At 31.4% G+C, this 26,996-nt stretch overlaps 5 protein-coding genes and 2 non-coding genes across 10 annotated transcripts; 1 reads left to right on the forward strand and 6 right to left on the reverse strand.

Annotated features, from left to right (window-relative positions):
- Positions 1-82: 82 nt before the first annotated feature.
- Positions 83-1,568, reverse strand: LOC115722456 (large ribosomal subunit protein uL13w). The gene is made up of 4 exons (XM_030651672.2): positions 1,213-1,568; positions 746-862; positions 561-648; positions 83-463 (listed from the first exon to the last, which is right to left on the reverse strand). The coding sequence occupies exons 1-4, from the start codon at positions 1,482-1,484 to the stop codon at positions 320-322; spliced, it is 621 nt and encodes a 206-aa protein (XP_030507532.1). The 5' UTR covers positions 1,485-1,568; the 3' UTR covers positions 83-319.
- A 1,260-nt stretch (positions 1,569-2,828) lies between these two features.
- LOC115724354 (small nucleolar RNA snoR114) lies at positions 2,829-2,916 on the reverse strand. The gene has a single exon (XR_004013150.2). It is a non-coding gene; the product is annotated as a small nucleolar RNA snoR114 (small nucleolar RNA).
- A 4-nt stretch (positions 2,917-2,920) lies between these two features.
- Positions 2,921-2,991, reverse strand: TRNAG-GCC (transfer RNA glycine (anticodon GCC)). The gene has a single exon. It is a non-coding gene; the product is annotated as a tRNA-Gly (tRNA).
- A 502-nt stretch (positions 2,992-3,493) lies between these two features.
- Positions 3,494-5,510, reverse strand: LOC115722472 (small ribosomal subunit protein eS26x). Its single transcript, XM_030651690.2, has 4 exons — positions 5,348-5,510; positions 5,181-5,265; positions 4,960-5,090; positions 3,494-3,865 (listed from the first exon to the last, which is right to left on the reverse strand). Exons 1-4 carry the CDS (start codon positions 5,441-5,443, stop codon positions 3,785-3,787), a joined length of 393 nt encoding a protein of 130 aa, XP_030507550.1. The 5' UTR covers positions 5,444-5,510; the 3' UTR covers positions 3,494-3,784.
- Positions 5,511-9,643: 4,133 nt separating this feature from the next.
- On the reverse strand, positions 9,644-12,397 carry LOC115722405 (transcription factor FAMA). The gene is made up of 5 exons (XM_030651607.2): positions 12,305-12,397; positions 12,011-12,138; positions 11,093-11,839; positions 9,921-10,433; positions 9,644-9,812 (listed from the first exon to the last, which is right to left on the reverse strand). The coding sequence occupies exons 2-5, from the start codon at positions 12,032-12,034 to the stop codon at positions 9,726-9,728; spliced, it is 1,371 nt and encodes a 456-aa protein (XP_030507467.2). The 5' UTR covers positions 12,035-12,138; positions 12,305-12,397; the 3' UTR covers positions 9,644-9,725.
- Positions 12,398-15,064: 2,667 nt separating this feature from the next.
- On the forward strand, positions 15,065-18,340 carry LOC115722424 (protein FAR-RED IMPAIRED RESPONSE 1). Of its 4 annotated transcripts, none has more exons than XM_061103923.1 (2): positions 15,065-15,344; positions 15,976-18,340. In XM_061103923.1, the coding sequence occupies exon 2, from the start codon at positions 16,006-16,008 to the stop codon at positions 17,953-17,955; it is 1,950 nt and encodes a 649-aa protein (XP_060959906.1). In that variant the 5' UTR covers positions 15,065-15,344; positions 15,976-16,005; the 3' UTR covers positions 17,956-18,340. The 4 variants fall into 4 exon arrangements, with proteins under 4 accessions (XP_060959906.1, XP_030507485.2, XP_030507487.2 ...); XM_030651625.2 differs by having other exon boundaries at positions 15,127-15,384; XM_030651627.2 differs by having other exon boundaries at positions 15,127-15,344; positions 15,989-18,340.
- Positions 18,341-20,227: 1,887 nt separating this feature from the next.
- Positions 20,228-26,759, reverse strand: LOC115722354 (26S proteasome non-ATPase regulatory subunit 1 homolog A). Its single transcript, XM_030651548.2, has 13 exons — positions 26,382-26,759; positions 25,568-25,637; positions 25,151-25,256; positions 24,835-24,946; positions 24,592-24,760; positions 23,479-23,933; positions 23,244-23,379; positions 22,909-23,157; positions 22,603-22,823; positions 22,248-22,506; positions 21,758-21,990; positions 21,135-21,657; positions 20,228-20,984 (listed from the first exon to the last, which is right to left on the reverse strand). The coding sequence occupies exons 1-13, from the start codon at positions 26,522-26,524 to the stop codon at positions 20,649-20,651; spliced, it is 3,012 nt and encodes a 1,003-aa protein (XP_030507408.2). The 5' UTR covers positions 26,525-26,759; the 3' UTR covers positions 20,228-20,648.
- Between the last annotated feature and the right edge of the window lie 237 nt (positions 26,760-26,996).

Genomic DNA, 26,996 nt, shown 5'->3' on the forward strand with positions numbered 1-26,996 from the left:
GAAGCATAATGCTTAAAACAAGATTAAAAAGAAAAACTCACAAGAAATATCAATGGCAAAATATGAGACAAGGTTAAGAATATAAGGAAAAATTATAGTTTTGATTATGCTGATAGCTTAGCTAATTATCAAAAAGAGAAACTGAACTGCATACAAATGTATGACAAGACAACAATCTATTATAAATCAAAATCACTACTACAAAAAGCATATGATGACCAAACCAAAAAGAAAGAAGTCTCAAAATGGAAAACAAATTTGACGAATAGTACTCAATACTCCACAACTTTGTCATTCCAAAAAACAAGTTTCATGCATTTCAATACTTGATTGGAGCAATAATTTCAAGCTGAGGACCTAGCTTCTCCTCGGCTATCTTCTCGGCCTTCACCCTAAGTTTATTCAACTTCTTCTTAGTCTCATAAGCCAACTGAGACCTCTCCTTTCTCTTCTTCTCAAGCTCCTGTTGAATCATCAAAAATCAACAAATAACCATTACCAACATGTTAAAAAGCTTTAAACTTCAAAATCGACAAATGGGAAAAGGAAGTAAAACTGACCTTGATGGTGTCATAGTGATTCCATCCAACCTCAGATGAAAGCTGACCCAACAAGCAGTACTTGTGACCGGCTTGAAGCCTCAAAACCCTAATAATTGAACAGTTTAAACATGTCATTTCCCTTAATATAACAAAACAAAACATAAAGGAAAAACAGTAAGAACCCCAAAATAAAAAACACTCACTTGAGAGCATCAGGAATGACCATTCTTTTGATTTTGTCATATGGAGGTGGGACACCCTCATAAGCCTTCAAACGAGCAAGAGCTGCAGCTCCTCTCTTGGTCTTGTGTGGAATCATTCTATACAATACCCATTCCAAACACATTAGCAAATCAAAGTAAAGTTTACTTTTTATATCAATCAAAACTAGGAATATGGAAAATGTAAGCAAACCAGTTATAAATCTTTCAAAAACTATAGCCAAAGATACAAATGAAACCTTAAATCATATCTCATATAACAAATCATTTCAGCTATAATCCAAAACTGAATCAACTAAATCCAACTGAATCAAAATATTGCAATCTAAACAATAAAGTTAGAAATATACAAATAAGAGCAGAAAACCATATATCATAGCTACACACCAAAACAGAACAAAATCTACAAATCGCAATGAAATCTGGATTGATTCAAGTAAAGAGCTTACCCTCGGATTGTACGCCAGAGAATCTTAGCGGGAGCCCTGAAATGGATAGGACCATGAGAAGGCTTGGTGTTCATTCTCTTACGAAGAAACCTCATGTATTTCATCTTCTGACGAACGAGACCACCGGACATGCAGATCTCCTCGCACCGGACAATGACTACCTTCTGTCCATTGAGAAGCTCCTTGGCGACGATGGATGATAGACGACCCAACATGTGGTGGCGAGCGTCGATGACCACGCGCTTGGCGCAAATGCCTGAACCAGAAACCATTTTTGCTTTGCTCTGCTAACCCTAAGCGGCTGAGAGAGAGAAATGAGGTTAGGGAAGGCTAGGGTTTTTGGGTTTTGGATTCTTTGCTCCTATTTATATGTAATGCCAACCTCATTTTTTGCGTGGGCTGAAATCTATATGGGCCGTTGGACCATTGGGCGGCCTTAGTATTCCATAATGGGCTTGTTTAGAAAATAACTATATTTTTGTGTAAGTTAATTGGTTGAAAATAATTAAACTTAAATTAATTTACATGTATCTTTTTTTTCTTTTGAATGCACTAGCTTAAATTAACATAAATATCAAAGCTTAAATTATTCATCTCAACTCAATAAAACTAACCCAATCTCTATATTATTGTACTAAATAGGGTTGGATTGTACAATAAAAAAATTAAGGTTTTTACACCACATACTGAAAATTTTAACTTTTTTACTTTTTTTATTGTGAGACGGAATTTTTTTTCCAAAAATACTATATATTTTTTATATTGTGTATTGTGTTAAGTTTTAATTATTGTTCTACTGTTGTTTTAATTGTTCTGTTTTATTGTTGTACAATTATTTTATAAAAAGATAATATTTTTATAAAAAATTCCGTACAGTAATAAAATTATAAATTTTTTTTCAAAATTCAACATTTTTGTAATAACTTATAGCTTTTGCAAACTGTAATCATTGAGTTGGCCATTAAAACACCTATAACCTACCCAACCCAATATACACCCTACTACCATGAAAAAGAAAAAAATACAAATAGAGTGCATGTGTGGACATCTTTCTTAAAAAGAAGAAAAAAAATAGAGAAAATTACACTATATATATATACTCATTTTTTATTTTAATTTTTACTTTTACTTTACTACTCTTTAATTTATCGATTAAAATTATTTTAAAGTCATATTTAATTAAAAGTAAATACCATTTTGGACCCTCTGTTTTACAAAAGTTACCAATTGGACACTGTGTTTTGTTAAATGACAAAATAGACCCTGTATTTTCTAAAATAATACATATAGGACCCTGAATTAATTTTTTGTCAAAATAAAGTTTAATTATAATCCGATCTAAAAGTGCTATGACAAAACTGTTTACATTTATTGTATCTATTCGTATTAAGCATTGTCTTCAAGTTGGTTGTATTAAAAAAAAAAAGTTGTAAAAAATTAAGCTTAGGGTCCTATTTTTACTATTTTAGAAAATACAAGGTCCATTTTATTATTTAACAAAACACATGGTCTAATCTGTAACTTTTGCAAAACAGAAGGTCAAAATGGTATTTACCCTTTAATTAATGTATAATAAAAATGTGTATATTTTAACTATTCTCAAAAAAAAAAAAACAGAGCTCAGAAGCACCATATTTCGTCGTTTAATCAGACAAGTGAGATAGATCCCCCCATCTCTAAAGGCGCCAATAATCGTCACAGCTCAGAGTGCACCAGCCGGGAATCGAACCCGGGTCTGTACCGTGGCAGGGTACTATTCTACCACTAGACCACTGGTGCTTCTTGGTTATCTTCTGCTCTTTTTAATATATATACTTAATCACATATAATCAATGACTGTGACTTAAGAAAATACAACTTGAAAAGTAATTAAGAGTGGTCCAATAATTTGGAACTCTTTTGACTCGGGTTTAATTTAAGTATAGTGTTAGTTTTATCTATGCCAAAATCAATTTTTATCTATAAATTTCAGTATGTACTTCTTACTCAACAAAGAGCTCTTTTAAGAGAATCAAAAACCAATATCCTATTAGATGGTTGGGGTTAATAATAAGGTCAAGTATTAACCTTTAAGGCTAGCAAAACACTTTTTCAGCTCATTCTGAGAAACTCTTTGCTTAATAGTGAAATCACCATTATCATGTTGAAACAATATTGGTACTTCTAGAGTCATTTTCCTAATCAATTTTTCTGAATTAATCCAAATATTTATGCAGAACATTATTAAGTGAAGATCTTAGAAAAATTAACAGCAGTATAAATAAGACAACATCTCATAATATGTTCAAGGCTAATGAAAAACCATTGAATTTCTTATAATTCTCATCATAGAAAAGGGGAAGTCATATCACATAATTAGATCAAAATAACATCTTCTATATCGAAAACAAAGTATGAATTAACACTCTTTTCTTTGGGGGGGAAAAAGTATGAATACTACTTTTTGATGGATTCAGCAACTATAGAAAACAATACATAAATAGTCCTGAAATAGCACTAGAAAACCAAAATATTTAAAACTAAAGTCTCAATGCAAAAGCCTTGAAGTAGGTGAGCATTGCATGCCCTTTGTTTAAGTACGAGCAGCCGCTGGGGCTCCTCCTGCTGGGCGTTGACCGGGCTGCCCTGGTGCACCGGGCCTAGGAGTGTCCTCCTACACACATTTAAAAAAGCAACGAAGTATGTCAACACCAATTTGATCACCAAACACTAAACAAAACTATCTTAATGTGGATTAATATAAGCAAGAACATGAATCGGTGCAACCAAGTTCAAGCCGAAGAAACTAAAAAAGAACATGCACTTCCATCCATAATGACGGACCAAAACTAACATATAATATAAGCAAATAGATGAATCGGTGCAACGAAGTTCAAGCCGAAGAAACTAAAGAAGAACATATATTTTCACTAACAACGACTAACCAAAACTAACAAACATTTAACCCATTCTTGGAAGATCATAAAGTTGATGTGAAAACTAAATAAAACTATAACTTGATTACCATTTACCAAACACTAAACAAAATTCATTTGAAGTGGATTAAGAGAAGAAGATCATAATTCATAAAGTTGTTGTGAATTGTGTAACACAAAATAACTAAATAAACTATAATTTGATTACCATTCACCAAACACTAAACAAAACAATCTTAAAGTTGATTAAGGGAAGTGAATACATAAAAGGGTGCAATTCAGTTGAAGCTAAAGAACTAAATAAGAACATATATCAACACATTCTTAAGAGATTTTCCAAAACAAAATTTATCATCACAACACTTTCTAAGTTGAAATACTAAATCTCACAGAAACAGGATTGAAAATTTCCGATTGGATAAACAAAATTCAGCACATTCAACACCACAAATTCATCAACAAACATGAGTAATTGTCAACCAAACAAATATGCACTAAAGAAACTCATCAACATCAACTAATTTTAGTTCCAATAAAGGGTGCAATTCAGTTAAAGCTAAAGAACTAAATAAGAACATATATCAACACATTCATAAGAGATTTTCCAAAGCAAAATTGTAACAAAAAATCTCACAGAAACAGGATTGAGGATTCCTGATTGGATAAACACAATTCAACATATTCAGCACCAAAAATTCATCAACAAACATGAGTAATTATCAACCAAACAAATTTGGACCAAAGAAAACTCATAAAAATCAACTAATTTTAGTTTCAATTCTAAAACTTTAATACATCACAAACCAAAATCAGATTGCAAAAAACAACATACCCGACGTCTGAATCGCTGTGGAGGCTCACGGACTCTCCTGTTCTCCCTAGAACGAACCCTAACAACATGAGAGTGAATTGCACAAGAAACACAATACTGCATCTTGGCGTAAAGCTTGGGAAGAGTGTACCCTAAATCACCACAAATCAATTCATCAAAATTAACCACCAAAGCTTTCAAAATTAAAACCCCCAAAAATAAATTAAAAATCAAAATTTTACCATCATAAACACAAGCTTCTTGAACATCCCTAACTGCAGCTTGTTCAACAATGTTCCTCACCAAAAATCTCTTGATGGCCTTATCCTATTAACATAATTTAAGAATTGTTGTTAGAATTACATACAAAACCTAATCAAAATCGAATGAATATGTGGAAAGTAATTACCTTTGGGCAACACTTGCCGCAGTTAGAGCAACGAATGAACTTAACATGGCCGCGGCCATGCTTGTTTCTGCCTCCATTTCTTCGCTTGAACGTCATGTTTGATTAAACCCTAATTTTCCAAAATCATAAACCAGTCTATCGAGGTTGGGGATATAGTGAATGTATAGGCTTAAGAATTTGGGTTTTTTATGGGCTTGGGCTTGGGCCTGTGAGGACAGCTTGAGCTTCAATTACTGGGTATGGGCCTTTCGCGTGAGCCTCTTTTACTGGACTTAGTCAAGTTGGGCTTTCTGGTTGGTTAGCATGTGTCTGAATAAACTTACAGATTTTACAAAAATACCTGTTTCTGTGTTTTCGAAAAGAATAGTGCTAATTACAACCTCCTATTACAACCTCTTAGTCAATCTTAACGTCCGAAATCACATGTCGAAATATTTTTTTATAATTTATTTTTATAGCAATATTCATTGTAACAGTATCATCCCTGTGACTTTTTGAAAAATTTCGAATAGTTTACAGTAACAAAAGCAGAGTTCGTGATATTTCAATTTATCACGCGTGTTCAAAAAACTTCAAATATATTTTTGGCACAGTAAAATATTCGTAATTTTTCAAAAATTTACAGGGATGATGTTGTAAGCATAACGAACACCGCTGTGAAAAAAATTGAAAAAAAATATTTCGAAATTTATTTTTGAGCGTAGAAGTTAGCTAAAAGATTGTAACAGGGCGTCGAGGGTAACTTTTTGAAATATGAGTGTAATAGTTTTTTTTCTTTATATATAAATAAATATATATATACATATATTTATAGCCTAGGCCTACACGTTTTGACCCAAAAATTGCTACATTAAATTCTGATCGCATGTTTTAATTTATGTGTACAATATTATTTATCAATCCACTTTCACCTACATATGATATTTTAAGTTTCACTCCCAAATATGTAGATCAATTTATATTCCATTATTTAAAAATATATATATTTATATACTCTTCAAAGTCAATGCTAGCTAAAAAAATTCTGAGAGTCATGTCCAAAAATACAATAATACAATTAGGATAGTCAACGACATAACCCCTCACCAGCAAGTATTCATTACAAAAAGGGACAAAATATCATCCCCATATATATATAATTTTATATATATATATATATATAATATATATGTATGTATGATTGAAGTAGTAGAGACACCCAAGGAAAGATCTAATGTGTGGTGATGAACAATAATGAATGGATATTGAAGTTATGTTTTTGATCCAAATCTTCCAATATCCAAATAATCCAAATTTTTGAGAGAATGGGAGGGACCTTTCAAGCATGGCTTTGGAAATATATATATAACAAAACCAATAAATTCAATATTTGTGTATATATAATATGAAAAATAAGTATCACTATAGATGTGACATATCATTAGTGTATTTTGAAATCCTAGCACAATTTAATTTAATAAATAATATACAAAATTACAATACACTATATTGATAGAGGCAGGATCTAACTAAGTAGTTTAGGGTCTTGGCCGAAAAATTAAAATTAAGTCATTATTAACAAATAAGTATTAACTTAACTTTTAAAGAAAACAAAATATAGAATAGACAATGAGTTTTAGAATCATGTGTGTATTTTGTTGTTACGAACATTTATTATAGGCTAATTAGCAACTTTTCTCCACGAACTTTGGCATGTACTAAATCATGCCTCCTGAACTTTTTTGACCGTTAAAAATTCATCTTGAACTATTAAGATTGTTAAATTTAAGGACTTTTATCTAATTTTAGTAAAAAAATTCTAACATGGATGAAAGTTCAGGAGGCATGATTTAATACATATAAAAGTTTGAGGGGCATGATTTGGTAGATATCAAAGTCTGGGGAACATGATTTAGTACTTGAAACAATAAAATTAAATGAAATTAGACAAAAGTCCTTAAATTTAACAATCTCAATAGTTCAAGGGAAATTTTTAACGGCCAAAAAAGTTCAGGGGGCATGATTTTGTATATGTCAAAATTCGGGAGGAAAAATTGCTAATTAGCCTTTATTATATGAAAAATGCTAAAAAAGCACTAGTGGTGTTTAGCCCTTTTTTATGTGTTAATATCGATATTAGTTCAAAAAAGTATTGGGTCCTATATAGTTTAATATAATAACTTTAATGAGTATCGCTAATTAATTGCTAGACAACATATTTAAAGGTGCTAGGCACCACTCGTACCAAATAACAATATTTTTTTTATATATACATTATAAAAAAAAAAAAAACATTTATCATAAAGAGATGATAAATTAAAATAGGAGCAGGAGGCATTGTGTAATAGCCAAAATTACCGAACATTTGGATCGGTCATGCTTAAAGGTGGCGACTTACAATTAATTAATAATATTTTATAAAAGTTATTATTAAATTATATATGATCAGAATATTTATACTTAATAATACTAATAGTTATACGACGAGCATTGTTATTAGACACTAATATTGTTTAGTACTTTAAACATATCATCTTATAAATGGCTTACCAAACTTTTTAAAAATTATTACATTAAACTATATAAAATTTAATATTTAATTAAGTCAATATAAAGAAATATACACACTATAGGAAAGAAAAAATGTAGTATTTTTGTGAATATAATGTACTAATTATTTAATATAATTGCTGACAAGAGTCAACGACCTTTAGCATGATAGTACCGTCGCCGGGGCCGGACACCCTCGTTGACTTTCCATGTACCAACCATGATATATATCATCATATAAATATATATATATTGTGTATATGTGTCATATATCTTTATATATTAAAAGTGCCTATGTATTTCTTGGTTTAACAGAATATACTTAAAAATAAAAGAATATTCTGTTAAATTTAACGGTTTGATCTCCCGTTAACAAATAAACCCAATAATTAAACCCAAAAAATCAAATAATCTTTTAAATATTAATAATCTCTTTTTAAATTAAAAAAATCATCTTAGCCACATATCTCTCTAACAAACCTATCTTAAAAAAAAATATTAATAATTTTTTTTTATTTATTTTTTAAAAAAGAAAAATATAGATAAAATGTCTAGAAAAGATAAAATAGCTTAAAAAAAATAAAAAGAAGATGAAATGTGTTGTAATTAGTATTTACTTTATATGTTTGTGCTTATTTTTAGTTTTATTTTTAATTTTACCACCAAGAGGAGAAGGTTGAAAAATATTAGAATATGAAAATATTATTGGTGCTTATTAGTAATTTGCAAAGAATGTGAAAATCTATAAATATATAGTTGTGTAACTATTATTAGATATGAAATGAAATAATAGAACTTTTTTTCAGTTAGAAGATTAATGTACATTTTACTATTAATAACTTACATTATTATAACACAACTATGTATATACACACTTAAAAAAATCATTGTACTTACTTAGTTACTTAATTTGAATAGTACTGTAGACATTCATTCAAATTTGTTACAAGAGTCTCCATGCATCGTATATTAAAGATTTGGGGTAATTTTTTTATTTATAATTTTACAGTAAAAAAAAATTTAATTGTAAAAATATACTTATAAAATTTTAAAATTATAAAAATACACTTTGTTCGGTAAATAAAAAATAACGAGAAATAAATCTCACAACAACTATAAATTAACTATAAGTAATTTATAAAACAATTAAAAACAACTAAAAAAAATAATTTTATGAGAACTATGATACAACCTATAAAATAATCAAAAAATGAGTTCCCTATTTTTATTTAAGAAATATTTTGTAAATAAAAAAGTTTAAAAAGTAAAAATAATTTTTTTTCGTATTGATGTATTTTTATAATATATTTTTTTTTTATATTAATTTTTGATCTATTATGTAAATTTTTCAAAGACTTAATATTGAGCTTTAAATGAGTACGAGGACGTTGGAGAAAGATTTAACTTGGAGAAGAGTTACAAAAACTAAATATTGAGTTTTTTGGAAACGGTTGTTTCATATTATTGTTAATCTTATATCGATATCTTATATTTTCTTAACACATTTATCTAGTTCGGTATTTAGAATAATTTTTTAATCTAATTTTTTTTTTTTATAATTGTGTATGTTATAGGTATTTAAAATATCTTACAAATAAATTTTAAGAAATTTATAATAATTTACAATATAAAAGTCAGTATTCAAATAGCCTATTTCATATATATATGCGTATAAAATACAAGAGTCACTTGTGTATGCAATAGACTATTTGAACTCTATTTTCAGCATGTTAAATTTTTTTAAAATTTACGAAATATCTTAAATAATAGACTAAAAATTCTCTTAAATATTCGATAAATTAAGATATATATATTGGTAAATTATTTTTAAGAAGTACATATGACATTGTTACAAGCTATTTGCATGGATAAAACTAAATATTTGTTGAACAGAACAGGCAATGTCTTCAGCAGTAAATCTCGAATCACTAGTAACCTGTTACATAATACAAATAATATAAGAATAATTATTTGTATGTAATAAATACTTAATTGTTTATTAGTACTTAATTATATTTATATATAATATTATATAAATACCTACCTTGACATTGAAAGAGTAAAGAACAGTTTGTTCAATGGTTGTAATATTAGTGTGGAGAATATTAAATTGCAAATCCTCAAGAGCTGCAATGGCCTTAATAAGTTGTCCCGGTCTTCGCCTTGATAAAATTTTTATCATCGCATCAAACCCTAATAGCTTCACTTCAACATCCGCCAAGCAAGATTTGTTTTCGGCCATCTCTTCTCGAAGCCCGCCACCACTGTTGGCGGGGTTGATTTCGAAGTCTCCGGCCACAAACTTATTATTACTATTCATCATCATCATTTGATCGTTATTGGCTAGAGGAAAAAACCCTGGTGCAGCCCCTGAAACTATAGGGACTCCACCAGTACTACCACCGCCACCCTGATCAGCTGATCCGAGTTGCTGTCTAGGTGGCGGAGGTTGATCTCCTACTAGTCTTCTTCGCTTTTGTGATTCCAAACATTGAAGAAGTTGCTCTAATTCTCTTACGAACTCTATGGCTCCACCAATTATTGATGCTTGATCTCCCTATAACATACCAATTGTAGGTTCTAAATTAAAAGACCTTGTGTTCAAATCAATACTATTTGACAATATAATTTAGTACTTTCCGCAATTTATAGTAACTATTTAATAGTTTTTTATATTATTTAGTAAATTAAAATACATAAAATTTAATATTAAATTATATCATCTTATCTTTAAAATAACATATGAACACATGAATATAATAAGTGGCAATGAAATATATACTACTAATTATCATAGTTTCTCATTTAATATTACTTATTTAATTGAAATATTTTAAACTAATTTAACACATATTAAATTAATCTCAATAAATTTGTAATATTAACAAAAATAGAAAATGTTAAAAAGTAAGATTTCAAATACTACTTTTTTTTGGTCCAATTCTAAATTGAGTCTTACAATTATTTTTTTTTTTGAATAATAATAATATAAAAAATACGTCTATTAAAAATCTTAAAATACCTAATAACAATATGCGCTCTAGCCCGACAAATAACAATAATGCTCCATAATTTATGTGTAAAAGCAAAATTATTTATTATTCTAACTAGCATGCATTATGTAATATTAACTAATTAAATTCTTAATAAATTTATTCAAAAACATAAAAACTCATGCATATATATATAGATATATATATATATATATATAGTTACCCTTTGAACGTAGGAACCAGGCATGAGAGATCTAAGAACTCTCAAATGTTCATTCATTTGCTTCCTTCGATTTCTCTCAACAGCAATATGAGTCATTCGTTGACTTTCCACTTCTTCGCTTGTCTTAACTGTCCTCGGTCTTTTTCTCTTATTTTTATTATTACCATTACTATTACCATTACCATTACCGTTATTCTGATGAAGATCTTCACCCAAAAACTGAAGATGTTGCATCGAACCATCATCATTATCATTATTATCACCACCAACATCACAATCCTTCATCATCTCTTCATGTTGTTGTTGTTGACAAACGACGTCGTTTATAATAATATCATTATTGTTGTTGTTGTTGTTGTTGTCGTCGTTTAACACTGGAAACTTCAAAAAGTAAACCGGGTCAACCATACTATTCTCTTCAAGTTGTTGAGCTTCGTCGGTTTCTTCAGTTTGGTTTAGGCCTAATTTGGGCCCAAAATCCGCGAACTGCATAACATCGGCAAAACTCAATTGTTGATTATTGTGTTGATGATGATGATGAGATAAATTGTTGTTGTTGTTGTTGAGTAAATAATTGACCATTATTCTCTCATCGACTCCATTTTGTTCTGCTCCTTCTTCACTTCTCTCGTCGATGTGGGACTTCATGAATTGTTGTTGATGATGATGAATATTCTCAATGTTATAATTATCCAATGATGAAGAAAAATTATTATTATTATTATTATTAGGTGGCATTATGGGAGCCTGAAATTGCAACAAAAAATAATTATAATTTGGTATTAATAATTCATCATAGCAAAACAACATTTTTTCTATTATATAATATGTATAAATCAAGAAGAGAATGATGACTATGACTATATATATTATATTGCATATATATATATATGTATAGGCTATATATATAGTGTATACCGAATAGTTATTTTCTTTCTCCATAAGATGTTGATAAGTTTTATTTTTCTTTTTTTTTTTTGTTTTTGTGTTTCACTTAAGGACAAACTTGGTGGGTCTATTGGGGTCACTGATCTTGAACGTACTACCTGAAATTTACATGGTAAATATATAATTAACAAACTTATAATAATATTAATATATATATATATATATTATGTATATATATACTTAATTATTAATTGATCCCACAAAATCTATGTAATATGGGGTTTAATATTATCTATATATATATATATATATGTATACAATTACCTGAACAAAAATTAAGAATTTGAGAGAAGTGATGAAAATCAAGACTTGGGTAATTTTTGCATATACATATATATATATATACATACATATATATATGTATATATATAGAGGGAGGGAGCCAATAGGGGATTAAATTTAGAGGTGATGATCACATATAATTTTGAGGCTGAAATTAGTCACTTTTTTCACCACCTTTTTATTTAAGTGTGTCACAAGCTAACAACGCTCTTCCCTACCCACCATGACACTTAATTATATACTCTTTTATTTATTTATTTTTTGAAATTTAAACTTTTCAAGATTTATATATATACATATTAGACTGATGAAGATTCACGTAAAAGCTCTTCTTTTTTGAATTTATTTATTATTGAATGTAATTAATATCTCATTTTATTGTATTAAACTTTTTTTTTCATATGAGTTCATCTCGTGATCATGGACAATTCAAAGTTCAAACGCATTAAATGTTACGTACAAAAATATTTGTTGAAATAATAATTGATTATAAGGACCTTATAAATAAATACACAAGTTTTTTTTTTTTAAAACCCAATACAGAAGAAATTAAAGGATAATGAAATAATTTGTCGAAAGAAAAATGATAATAATGAAATAAACATTCAAGTGAGTTGAGGTAAAAATGGGATGGGCCGAAATTATCAGGCCCGTATGTAACTGGGCTAGCTTAGCTTCAGACACTTCGACTATAATAAAGCCCATAAAGCCCTAAACACACAATGCTCACATGGAAATTAACATTAATATTATATGTGCAGAAAATAAGTCTTAGGGTCAAAAATAGTTATAATTTATATTTTATTAGATTCTAAGTGTGTCATGCATATTATTTTTGAATTTTAACATTTTCACGTTGTATGCTCAGTAATAGTAACAATCAAAAATTTGACCAATTATATTATTTAGATACGGTTTAATATCTTAAAATTAGCAGGATAAATATATAAAAAGTTAGAATGTAAGGTATTTTGTTATGACTATTTTCTTACCCCTAGTTTTAGAGCTTTCTAAGCTAGTAGGTGGTAACTTTCAAGCTCTTGTTTGTGCCTAAAGCTGATATATGGTTCCCAAAATTATTTAAGCTACCGAAGGGATGAGAAAGAGATCTACATTACGTGATCTCCTTTTTTTTAATTAGTAAAAAAAATTCTTGTTGTGTAAGGGGCATATGCTATGGCCTTTGAGTAGTAGAGAGGATAGAATCAAAAGAAGAGATGGATGGGCATGGAAGGAGCCAAAAGTGTAAATATGGGTTTATTGTGTTGGCTTGCTTTTCATACTTCTAGTTAAAACTTATCATTTTATAGTCTATTTCAAAATATGGATCAAGTAGTACTAGTCTACATTGGATTTTGTATGTGGTCATGTTGTACCTTAGAGCACTTGCAATAGTTAATATAAAATAGCTACAAAAGTTAAAAAATAGTTAAAGAGTTAAAAAAATGTCACAAAAGCATATCTAATGAGTTAAAATAGCTTAAAATTTTATCTTATGAATAGTGATTAGTTAAATATATAGCTAAGTATTATGTTAATTTTAATGCTTAGCTATAATATATTTAATATTTTTATAATGTAATATTTAATTGTAAGTGTAAAAATAAATAAATATTATGTAATATACAATATTTTATTATTTGTGTGTATTATAAATATATTATTTAAATAGTTTAAAGAAAATTATAAAGAAGCTGATGTATGATATAATATAAATGTGTGAGGTAAAATAAAAAAAAATTAGAGTTTTGGTCAAATATTTTAAAGAATAGAGTAGAAAAACTGCAAGGAATGCTCTTTTATAGGTTAGCCTAATTTTTATTATCGGGGCCAAATTATGTTTTAGTTACTTAAGCACTTCCAACAGTTTTTTTATTCTATCTTTAAAATACATTACTAAAATTTTACTTTTTTTTTATTTATCAGCACACTTTTACTTTACACCATACACAAGTTTCTTTAAAATAGTTCACCAAAACTTCACTTTTTTAAAATTTTAATACATTTTTCATTTCAAATATATAATATTAATATATAATATATCTATATACAAAAATAATTATTAAAACTCAAAATAATTAATAAAATATATTTAAAGCAATGAATAGTATTCTATAAATATAAAGCATATATTTATAGTAAATTTAAAAAAAAAAATTTAAAATGAAGAATGAGAACATTTACTGTAGCGTGTTTTTAGTACAGTTTTTTCAAATTTTTAAAGTTTTTCTATTATAGAGAAACTGTTATGAGTGCTCTTAGAGTCAATAAATTTTAACTTTTCTTCATAAAATTATCTTAGAAGATGGTTGTTCTTGTGGAAAGTTTCATACTATTCTAAAAGATTTGATACTAATCTATTTTTATTTATTTATTTTATAAATAGTAATTTGCGGTATAAATATCTATTTAACTTTCAGTTATAAATAAATATTTAAGTTTAATTTTTGGCGGTAATAATAATTGAGTTATAATTTTGAAACTTCTATAGGTACTTAGTTAAATAAATTACTATGTGATAATTTCTAATTGGTCCAAATTATTAAATTTTTATTATTTAAAAAAAAATTCGTTTAAATATACCAATAAAAAATAATACGTAGATTTAATTATTTAATATTTAAACTTACAGAATTTCAGAAATATAACTGAATTATTATTACTGCTAAAAATTAAATATAAATATTTATTTACAATTAGAAGTTAAATTTATATATTTATGCAGCAAATTACTATTATCTTTTGGTGGGATCAAAAAAAAATCTTTGGAGTTATTTTTTGTGAATATTAAATTTTTATTGTTTAGCAATACTCTTAAAATTAGTACCCAAACTTTTTCCTTCTCCGTTTCCCACCGTTAACTCCGTTAACTCTCCGGCGGACTTCTCTAAATCTCTCCAATCTTCACAAATTTCATTCCCAAACACATTTTCCCCGCGAAATTTTCGATTATTTTTTCTCAATTCATCTTCTTTCCCCCTCAAAATCAACCTTCTTTATCGCGATTGAGGTTTAATTTCAGGTATATAGCTGAACTCGGACCAAAGGAGCTGTTTTTATTGGTATGTCGTGTTTTTTTCTGAGTATTTCTTGAACTTTCTTTCTTTATGAGCTTGCATTTTTCATTTGAGATCATACCCATATTGGAAATGGAAAGTTTTTTTTTTTTTCAAAGCTATGGTTTTTATCTTTTGGGTTATCTTGAAAATGAAGATTTTTTTTTTTTTTTGGAGGTATTAGACTAATGGGTAGTTTTAATTGAATTTTGTGTTTTGATTTTAGTACTCTAAATGCATCATGTAACCCTTTTTTAGGTTCAGTACTGGATTTTAGTGATGCCATTGATTAGGTTATTTGGTTTGTTTTCCTGTTTTATATTAAAGGTGTGATTTTTGAGAAAAGTAAGTGGTTTTTGGAGTTATGATCAGTCTCTTGGTCATGGGATATAATTTATCTATACTGAAAACTTATGGAGTTTTGCTTTATTTTGGATGGAATTGTTTTTCAAACAAATAAAAGTTAGTTTGCCATAGCTTTTAAGGTACTCATCTTGATGTTCTAACCTTTACTAAGGGCTAGAGTTGGTCTTGTGTTATATTCTTATAGCTTCCTAGTACTCATCTTTAGATTGTTTTTATCTAAATTTATCTTAGTTTTGTGATCCAGTGACTGAGGTATTTAGAATGAAAGAGGTTGTGTCTTCATTTGAAGATGTAAATAGCAAGGAAGCTTTGGATGAGAATAAAATGGATAAAAGATTTGGACTTTATGAGATAGTTAAACCGCCTGAAACTGGCATGACTTTTGACTCAGCAGATTCCCTTTATGAGTACTACAGACAATTTGGTAGACAAGAAGGTTTTGGAGTTAAGAAGAAAACATCGCGTGCTTCAATGGATGGGAGATCGAAATTCGTGTGCCTTTCATGTTCTCGTGCAGGGAAGTCGATATCTCATAAACAGAATTACCTAACACCAAATCCGCTTACAAGAATTGAATGCAAGGCTAGGATCAATGCTACAATACTTGAAGATGGAAAGTGTAAGGTTAATTCTGTTGCACTTGAGCATAATCATGAATTGAGTCCAAGTAAATCGCAGTTTTACTTATGCAATCGAGAAAAAGTTATTGGTGTGCGTCGAAAGCTTGCCCCGAGTGATCAAACATCGAATGGTGTGATAAACAATTATCAATCAGTGGACACCGGGGCCTTTGATAATGTCACGATGCTAGAAAACGACTGCATGAGTTATTTTGAGAAAGGAAGTCGACTACAACTATTTGCGGGAGATGCTAAAGCAATCCAGGAATATTTTGTTCGTATGCAAATTAAGAATTCAAATTTCTTTTATATGATGGATATGGATGATGATGCGAGAATCAAGAATATATTTTGGGCCGATGCACGCAGTAGGGCATTGTACGAAGAGTTTGGTGATGTAGTTACATTTGACACAACATACTTAACAAATAAGTATGATATGCCCCTTGCACCTTTCACAGGGGTGAATCATCATGGTCAGCCCATCTTGTTCGGATGTGCATTGCTATCAGATGAGAATACGGCTACATTCACATGGTTGTTTAAGACTTGGCTTGCCTGTATGTCTGGACGCGCTCCAAATGTTATAATTACAGACGAGCACAACTCAATGACAAAAGCAATTGATGCGGTTTTCCCCAATACTAGACATCGTTGGTGTTTGTGGCAGGTAATGAAGAAGCTACTAGTGAAGTTGGAGGGTCACAAATTGTATGACCAAGTGAAAATGTCACTACAAGATGCTATTTATGATTCTTTCACGAAGAAAGAATTCGAAGAAAGCTGGGAAAGAATTGTTAAAGATTTGAATCTTTGTGATAATTTATGGCTAAGTAGCTTATACAATGAGAGGAATCGTTGGGTTCCAGCCTTTCTAAAGGACTCGTTTTGGGCGGGAATGTCAACCACACAACGTGATGAAAACTCTGTTCCTTTCTTTGATGGGCGTGTTAACTCAAAAACAACCATAAAACAATTTGTCGAACAATATGACAAGGCGTTAAGGAACAAGGTTGAGAAAGAACACCTTGCAGATTTCCAGTGTTTTAGTACTTGGATCCCATGTGTAACCCTTTTCGAGATTGAAAAACAATTTCAGGTGGCTTACACCAATACAAAGTTCAAAGAATTTCAAAAGGAGTTGACTGGGAAGCTTTATTGTGAAGTCTCTTGTATTGACAGTAAAGATGGAAATTTTGATGTTTCTGAGGTTATGTTTGTTGGAGATAAACGTAAACAAGTTCATTTCAATGTTCAGTTCAACACAGAGAATTGTGAAGCTCATTGTAGTTGCGGTTTGTTTCAATTTAGAGGGATCCTATGCAAACATGCGATTTCGGTTCTCTTGAAAATGGAAGTTATAAATGTACCAGAAAAGTATATCCTACAACGATGGAGGAAGGATTTGAAAAGATGTCATACAAGGGTCAAGGTTGGTTATTATGATGATTGGACTAGCAATCTCGAGGCACAACGATATGACAAGCTACGAAAGAAATTTGATGAAGTTGCTGACTTAGCAGTGGTCTCTGATGAGAAGATGATGCAATTATGGAATTTGTTAGATGAAATTCAGACAAAAGTAAAATGAGACTACTCGATCGATAAGTAGCAACTAACATTGCTCGTCGTGAAGCCCCCGACTCTATGCATCAGGGTACTGAGCTCATGCTTGGGAGCAGCAACAATACCACCAGAGATGGGTAACTTTTTTATCTCTCTAATTTTGTGAATGACTTACATATGCTCTTGTTTTAATTTTGTGTTTGTATTGCTGATTTCGGTTTTTTGCTAAAAAGAGGCTAAAGATGGAACCTTTTATGTGCATATAGTGCAGAATCATATCAGTTGTTAAAAAGCAATAGAAAAGAAATATTTTAGAGGACATGTGAACTCTTGTCTGTAAATATTAAAGAGATGTTTGTTTTGTGGTGTTGATGTAGATGTATTAATATGTTGATGATCTCTTTAAAGTATATCATGTCTCATCTTTCTTCCTTGTTTGTTTATTTCTTCCTAAGTTGTTTTGTCACTTATAAGGTGCTATCTGAAATCTTAGCTGTTTTTCTTCATTCTTACTTGTCTACTTTGAGTGCGTGCAAAACTAAGTCATGAACAGTCTTATTAACGAAACACCGAACATGAATTAACGTCTGGTAAAAACTAGAAAGTAAACTAGTAATATCCTTGTCGAAATCTCGGTTGTTGGGTGTATTGAAACTAGGCCAATGTTGGGGGAAAATCTCAATTTTGTGCATTTAGAAAGCAATTTTGAAGAAACATGTTCTATACACTTAAGTGATGTTAGTTTGGTGGAATGTAATGGTAATAGTAATGTAATAGAATAAGAATGGAAATGAGAATTGATTACGATATTTAATTTGTTATTGGAATGAATATTAGAATAAGTGATGAATTGACAAAATTGTCCCCACTTTATTTTTAAAATTTATATAAAGAGAAGGTAGTAGAGTCATATTAGTTTACTTTATTTGGTCATTTGTGATGTAATTCTCATTACCTAATTTTTTTTATTGTAATTGAGATTTTCTTATGTAATAATGATTTACATCATTTTTAAAAGCAAACCAAACATTGTAATGGTAATCATGATTCTATTACGATTACCATTATAATAAATCATGACGCGTTTGCTGGTTTACCTAAGAAGCTTTGTACTTTGTTGTTTACTTAATCATACCCAGGGCCGGCTCTAGGCATAGGCGGGCTAGGCCCGTACCTAGGGCTCACACTTTCCGGGGGCCCAAAATAAAAAAAATTATTAGGTTTTTATTTAAGTAAAATTTAAGTGAATTATAAGCAACAAATATTTATAACTTAGTTAGTTGAGGTGGATGGCATAATGTCCAAGGTCATGTATTCAAATCTCATAACACTCTTCTTTTATATTTTTTTTATATATCTTTTTGAGGGCTCCAAAATTTAATTCGTCTTGGGCCCATATATTTTCAAGGTCGGCTCTGATCACACCATATAAGAATAGTCTTAACAATTATTTCATATTGTTCAAAAAACCATGGGTGTGTGGGGACTTGCCCCATTCAAGGATTTTCTGCCTCATGCTCGATGGAGAATATACGGGAATAGAGATTAAAATTCTTAATGGGACGAGGGAATCAATTTTTGCTAATTTCTAGTCTCGTGTGCCTTGCTTTTTTATGATTCAAAAGCTATAGAAAATTCAATGTTGAGATCACATGATACAAGTGATCACTGGCTTGCTTTTTAAACAAGGAATTCGGAAGAATGAATGAAAATATATATTAGCTTTTGAAGAAATAATTTCAGTTCAAATTGCATAATCAATCTTATCACTACTTATTAGTATGCCTTTGGCTAACTTCTTGGATGGATGTAACCTCTTCTTTTGTATTTCTATTCAACATTTAATGAATAATCACACTTATAAAAAGAATGAAAAATGAATGCTAAGCTAAGCATATTACCACATCGAATTAGCCATAGCATAAATAAAAAATTCTTTAATTTTTCAATCTAGCAACAAAATCATAACTCATCAATTTAGGCATGAAATAATGTTTTAATAGGATGTATCTTTTGTGGGGTATTTTACTAAGGATAAAAATATTATTACTGTAGACATAAGATTAGCATCTTATGAGGAAATCTCATACCAAACAAGTCCTTATAACACACTTTGTTCTCTTTTTAAAAGAAACAAACAATGATTTCATCACAAAATCAAAAGAGCATTTGGGACAATCACCACAAACTCAAGGATTGAATAGATAGATGCATCTAATTTAATAGGGAAATGAAATACTTAAGAGGAAATATTCCTTACTTTGCAGCAATAATGTAAAAAAATGAAAACCTAATAATGCAGAAAAGAAAAAGAACATAAATTTTTTCCCAAAGTCATGGCAGAGAGATTTAAAAAAAATGTCCCATTGGATGGAGGGAGATTATACAGTATACATTCTTTTTTTTTTCTTTTCATTTTCCTTTTCACTTCTCCAAGAAAGGCAATTGGAGCTACTAGACCTCCCCAACTTATAAGCATAAAAGTATAAATAATCATGGAAAAACAGTTTAATGGAGATCAACCATAACTGAGGGAAGAAAAGTAGCCGAGCCATTGGTGGCAAATAGAACTCGGGATTAGCCACAACTAGTAGAGGTGGTTGCGGGGTAGTATTCGCAACAATTTGCATCAGTCTCCACAAAAGAAGGTGCCCATAATCTCTGCCGCTAAACCATGACAACCACGACAACGGAAAATTAACACTAACAAAATCAGATTCACGAGGTAAATTCGAAAGGTTGAGGCGGCTGAGGTTCCTCGTCAACTGCCATGGCTGAACCTGAACCCTGCTGTCCTGCTGTGGATGTTGCTGCTGCTCCACCGGCTGGTGATGCAGTAGATGAGGGTGTATCTGTAAGTGAGAGCACTTCGGGCTCGGTAGGTCTCAAGTCTCTAAGAAGGACAAACCCCGAGGGTGCTAACTTCACTGGCACGTATCTGCTTTCTTCCAGAAATTTGATGAATTTCTCTTGAGAAGGAACAACCCTGGCCGGATTAGTCAGAATCTCAAAAGTTGGCTCGGGCTCTGATTTCTTCTCTGGTGGAGTGTCAACCTGCCAAGTATAGAATTGGATCAGAGTACAATAAAGCAACGATGACATATATTAATAACCGAAAACAGGAGGGTGTGAAAGGAAGCAAAGACCCAAGAAGATACTAAAAACTCGACGAAGCAGAAAATACAGAAATCCAACTTATTTTACCTGCATAGAGTCTCCATCTTTCTCAGTAGAAGATTTTCCTTTTCCTGTAGTTGGCCCAGCAACCGAAGGCTCTGCAGCCGCTGTTGACTTTTCAGCAATGGCTTTTTCTGCTTCTTTCTTATTAGCTCTAGCTTTTGCTTTAACTGATGTTGAAAGAACAGCAGTGGGAAGTTTAGCAGCTGACGTGGTAGTGGGCACGGTAGTTGGTTTAGGATATTCAAAAAGAGAAGGTTTTGCGTGTGATAGGAAATCGAACTTTGGAACCTTCAAGTCATAGTTCAGTCCAATAAAAGCAGTAGGCGAGAATGCCAAGCTTACGAAATAAATAAGTGGGTACCAATACCAAAACTGGCTGAAAACAGCAAGACCCACAACTGCAGTAATTTTGTCATGCTTAGTCTTAGAAAGCAACCTTATGGTGACATTCCTTCCACCGGCATCAAGAATTCCGGAGGCCAGAATGGCTCCCATCTTGCTCATCGTGTCTTCATGCTTATCGAGAATTATTTTTTCCAACTGCCGCCTATATTACAGTAAAATATAGAACATAACTACAAAGCAGTATCATCAAAGAAATAAGATATATCGATAACTTTAAAGATCTGCAAAACGTAATGTAGTACCTGAATGTTCCAACACGAGAATCACTGGCTTCACTAATCTGGACCATTACCATAGCCATTGCAATGAGAGCACCTTGACGAACAAAGTCAACAACATCTGACGTCAAAGGCTCTAACAAAGAAATAGCTTCACTCAGCCCAGTACCAGCACAAGAGATGCCCACAGCAAGAGCCGCTCCGTATCGAACATGTGGGTTGTAAGACTCAGATAACAGGGAAACAATTCGAGGTGTCTGCAATTCACAAAGCAGACAAATAAGATAACAACGCAAATTGGGTACCATGCATTGGCAAACCGATACTTCTGAAAGAGATTTCATGTATACGGATATATTTATAGAGGGGCATAAAAAAGAAAATCACAACATTTTTCAGGAAAAAGAAAAAAAGATCTCAAATATAAATGAGTAGATAAGACTAAATTACTTTAACAATGAACGTTAAAAAAATGAAAGGACCGCTACGAGTGACAAAGGAAAAGGCCACCAACCTGCTCTGGCTCGGAATACAGTACAAACCCAAGTGCCAAAACAGCAGTCCTCCTAACATCATCGCTCACATCTGATACAGCAAAGTGAAGAAGCTGGCGGATGGCCTTGTTGTTTGCAGTACCACTATAGGCCAGTGCCAATGCATACATACCACCATAACGTAGTATAGGATCTTGATCACGAGTCATCTGCTCAATCAAAGTGTCCGCTTCTTCTTCCCTTCCATAGACTGTAAGGGCTATTCCTAATGCTAATCCTCTGTAACACAATATCCATGTAAGCAAGAATTAAAGACAAATTTCAACTTTATAAAAAAATATCAGCACAGCATCCAGATCATGAAACCATTTTTACCTTATGATCTTCTCATGCTGTGTCTCATGAGCATAAGCAAGCATCTCACTAGCTTTCTCACTTGCTGTTCCGACCATGAGTAAACCCATACTAATACCAGCAGCTTCACCAGCAACAGCACTGTCAGTATATAGGACACTTTTAATATCATCGTAAATGTCCTCATCAGCAGTTCCTAAAGCTGCCAAACCAAGACCCAAGCATGCACCATGTTGAATAACCTGTGGATTAAATAGACTCATCAGAGTTCTGTGGCGACGGAGCAATTAAAAATAGACATGAAATTTAGAAACATAAAAATAATACCTCAACATTAGTACTTCGTAGGCTGTCACGAAGAAATTGTTTGATACCCTCACCATGGTTGGCATGAATGAGACCGAGAGCATACAGAGCACCACCTTCCGAGTATGGACTACCACCACCTCCAGCCCCACCCTGAGGCAAGTAAGGTGCCATTAGGGATCTTCCCTGCTGCAAGTGGCCTCTATGAATAACACCCAATCCTGCTGTAGCACTAAATTTGGCCCAATTTGTGGCTCTGCTTAACCAGTCCTGTCGATTCAACAAAAAAGCAAGTCATAACAAATAACTAATCATAAAAAAGGGATACAGTTGATAAATTAAAACATATTATTTACCAGGTTCTCCCTGAGAAATGTGTCCACAGTAGTTCCAGCATGCATAATAGCATTGGCATAAATTGTTGCACTATGACAGACGCTATTTCTCATTTCAACAGACTGCTTTATTGTCTTCAGAATTAGAAGATCGGATCTGTAGACGAACGAAAGCCAATAATTATGTAAGCATCAGGAACCAAAATACTTCAATGAATTATAAAAGAACATGATTTAGAGAATATGACTGCCTCACTTGTTGTGGCTGTACAAAAATTGTAGGGTCAACTGAATTGATGTCTCTCCCGACAAAATTCCCTTGATTTTTGTAAACCTCTCTGAATATGTCACTTCACTTGGATCTGCTTCGCGTACAGTTACTTCATTCATCTGTACATCCTCTGTAGCAGCAGCTTCACTTTGAGAAGATTCCGCCTCAGCAGATTTTGGCTGCGCTGACTCTGTAGGTTGATCTTTTGGAGCTGGAAGGCGGTCTCTTACATTTAAGAGAAAAGCCTGATGCTCATTCTCTACCAGATCAAAGGCTATTTGAAAAGCAAGGAGGGCATCATCCTTGTTCTCAGAACGAAGAAGCTTTTCCAATATGCTAGCAACACCCTCAGGTTCACCCAAGAACATGAGACATTGACAAATACTCAAGTAGTCTGGAGAAGGCAGCTTTTGATAAACTTTGACAAGCAGACGAAGTACCTAGCACAAAATTGCAGAGCACATAACAGCAGCTCAGTCATAAGTGCAATAGATCCCCTCAAAATGTTGAAGTGTTACAATACCAAAAAAAATGACATCAATAAACCAACAGCAGAAAGAGGCTGTTTAAAACATATATATGAGATATGATAGTTGTATACAATAAATCACTAAGGTCATGTTTGGTACATTTTATGGCAATAGTATAGTATTTGATTGGATTGCATTATATAATTCTTACACAAAATTATGTTTGGTTTAAAACTGCACTAAGATGTCGTTTTAATTATAATGTATAATTTGTATTAAATGTTGACTTTTTTTATAAAATAGAATAAAATTAACAATTTCAAAGTATATCAAATTCGGAAGAATGAGAGTAAATGATGTGAAGGAGAGAAAAAGTATTGTGAGAGAAAAGTGAACTTGCATGATACAATGTGATAAATAAAATTATACAATGCAACATAATGAAAATTGTATAAGAAATTAGGCATTGTCTTATTTTATACACTACAAAGTTTCTACCAACATTTTATTGAATTTGGTTGATACAATTATCCGGAAAAATGATTGGACCGTGAAAACTAATATAAAGTTCTTATGCAGCGCATCAAACATGCCCTAAATAATAATCTAATAAAAATCATATAGTCACCTCTTGTCTATATTCACGGAGATTCACAAAGGCATGGGAGACATTGATACAATATGATAGAGTTCCATGAACATTATCACTCTTTGTGATTGCTTCCTCGAGTTTATCCAATCTTCGGCATTCAATTGCAATTCCCATAGCTTGTTGATATTTTCCATCCAAGATGCATCTATATTGATTAAATTGTGTAAGCAAGTATAATAGCTGAGGAATGTTATGAAACCAAAACAGGAACCTACTTACTTATTTAGCATTCTCTCTACAATGGCCTCCAACCTGGGATCCACCTTTGTTGCTTCATCACTTGATTCTGTTGCCTTAGACTTGAGACTGGCATACTCATCAATAGCTTTAGCTGAAAAAGAAACCCAATTTCACATAAACAAATATAATTTAAGTATCTTCAAATAAACACAAGGAAGTAGTTATTTTTCAATTGAAGTACTATACCTTTCTTTAATTTTCCCCAATTTAGAAACTAAAATTGCAACTATGTTTCAGCCACTAAAAGCAAAGCAAGCAGATTTAATAACTGAATTACAAAGCAAGAAAAACTTACCAAGAAGAGTATGAACATAATCAGTATCCTCCGATACATCAAACAAGGAACCAGCTCCAAGTGCATATGACAATGAGTCATTAAGTTCACCCAAATAATAGAAAACCTGAGCCGAAAGAAAATAAATAAATAAAAAACAATTCATGTAAGAAATCACCAAGGTAGAGACACTGCACAAGCAGCATTGAGCAGAAGGAAAGAAAATTATATACATAAATAACCAAAGACAGCCACAATTCCAAATGTTCAATGATAATTCATATCATATTCTTCACTCTCTTGCAGCAAAAAAAGGAATAACGCACTAGTTTTACTTATAAGAAAATAACATTTCATCTTCTTATATGAGAAGAGTTACAAAAGATCTCCAAAACAAAGAGATAGAGAGAGAGAGAGAGGAGTTGTTTTATTAACAACCTTTGACACAAGTAGGGCAGCAAGTTGACGTTGGTGCTGATCGAATTCCTCATCTTCATACAAGCTCTCTCTGCAAAAGAATACATCAAATGAATAAACAACCCAATAATGTCATATGTGCCAGTGTGATTCATAAGGCTGTTCAAACACGCAAAACAAAAAATGTCCCAAACTAAATAAGGTAATGAGCTTCTAATTACAAGACACAATGAGAAGCAATCAACTTCAATTCTGAAGCCAATTCCCAGGTGAGTTAACAAATAAACTGATAAGGTTTCAAATAAAAAACGAAGTTCCATAGTGAGCACATAATTCTAGTGAAATTGTAAAGAATCAACAAATAGGTACCAATGGAGGTTAATAAAAAAGACCAACCGGATCTCAATGCTTTGTGTATCACTTTCTTTTACAGCTTCAAACAATATCTATAATTAGTATTGTCTCCTAACTACAATGTACAGACTAAAATTCAAGAAAAAAACGTGCCCCCTTAGTCATAAACACGTCCACAAAACAATCAAGCCCAAAATTTTAAACAAATGACTCTCAAATACGATAATTCAAGAAACAAATCTTAACAAAATTTCAACTGAACCAAACTAAGTTTATAGACTCGTACAACTTTCAATCATAAACCTAATAAACCGCATTGTAAAAACCGAAAACCCTACAACAAATCCCCTCTCAGATTACCCTCAATTCCCATACGAACAAAACAAAAACAGATCATAAACAACAAGAACCCTAAAAAACACATCGAAGAAACTAAAAGCAAACAACTTTAAACATATATAAAGAGAGAAAAGAGAGTTACATGATGGGAACGCTGGTAGAGATCTCAGGCCAGAAATTATCGACCAAATTGTTGAGATTAGATAGGGCGTGGAGCTTGAGTAGAGGATGGCTTTCGTTGAGCATAGCCAAAAGGCCACCCGCCGAGCTCACCGTAGTCGCCATAACCACCGAAGGTGTAATCGGATCGATTGGTGAGGAGCTAGGGTTTCGATTGAAAGCTCTCTGGTAATTTCTAGGGTTGGGGTTTTTGCAGAGAGCGGAATTCGAAAAATGAGAGTGAAGAGAGAGAAGAGAAAGTAAAAGAGAAAATGACTCAAAAAATTGGGGATATACTTGTTTCTTAGTATTGGGTTTCCTTTGCTTTCCTTACTTACCCAACAAGTTAAAACCAAAACCAAAACCAAAAAAAATATAGATATAATTTGCGGCTTAAATACTTAAGTTTAAATTTCGATTAATTGTGATGTTGCAATTTTTTTTAATTGATTTTATTTTAGTTTGTTTTGTCAAATGATTTGGAAATTAAATGGGTGATTATTTGGCTCGTTTTTCTAATTGATCGTGTTTTCAATAAGTGTGATGTATTAAATCTATTGATTGAATTGTAAATTATTATTTTAGATGATTTTTATTA

The sequence above is a fragment of the Cannabis sativa genome, chromosome 9, assembly GCF_029168945.1.
Source record: "Cannabis sativa cultivar Pink pepper isolate KNU-18-1 chromosome 9, ASM2916894v1, whole genome shotgun sequence".
NCBI classification, from domain to species: Eukaryota; Viridiplantae; Streptophyta; class Magnoliopsida; order Rosales; family Cannabaceae; genus Cannabis; species Cannabis sativa.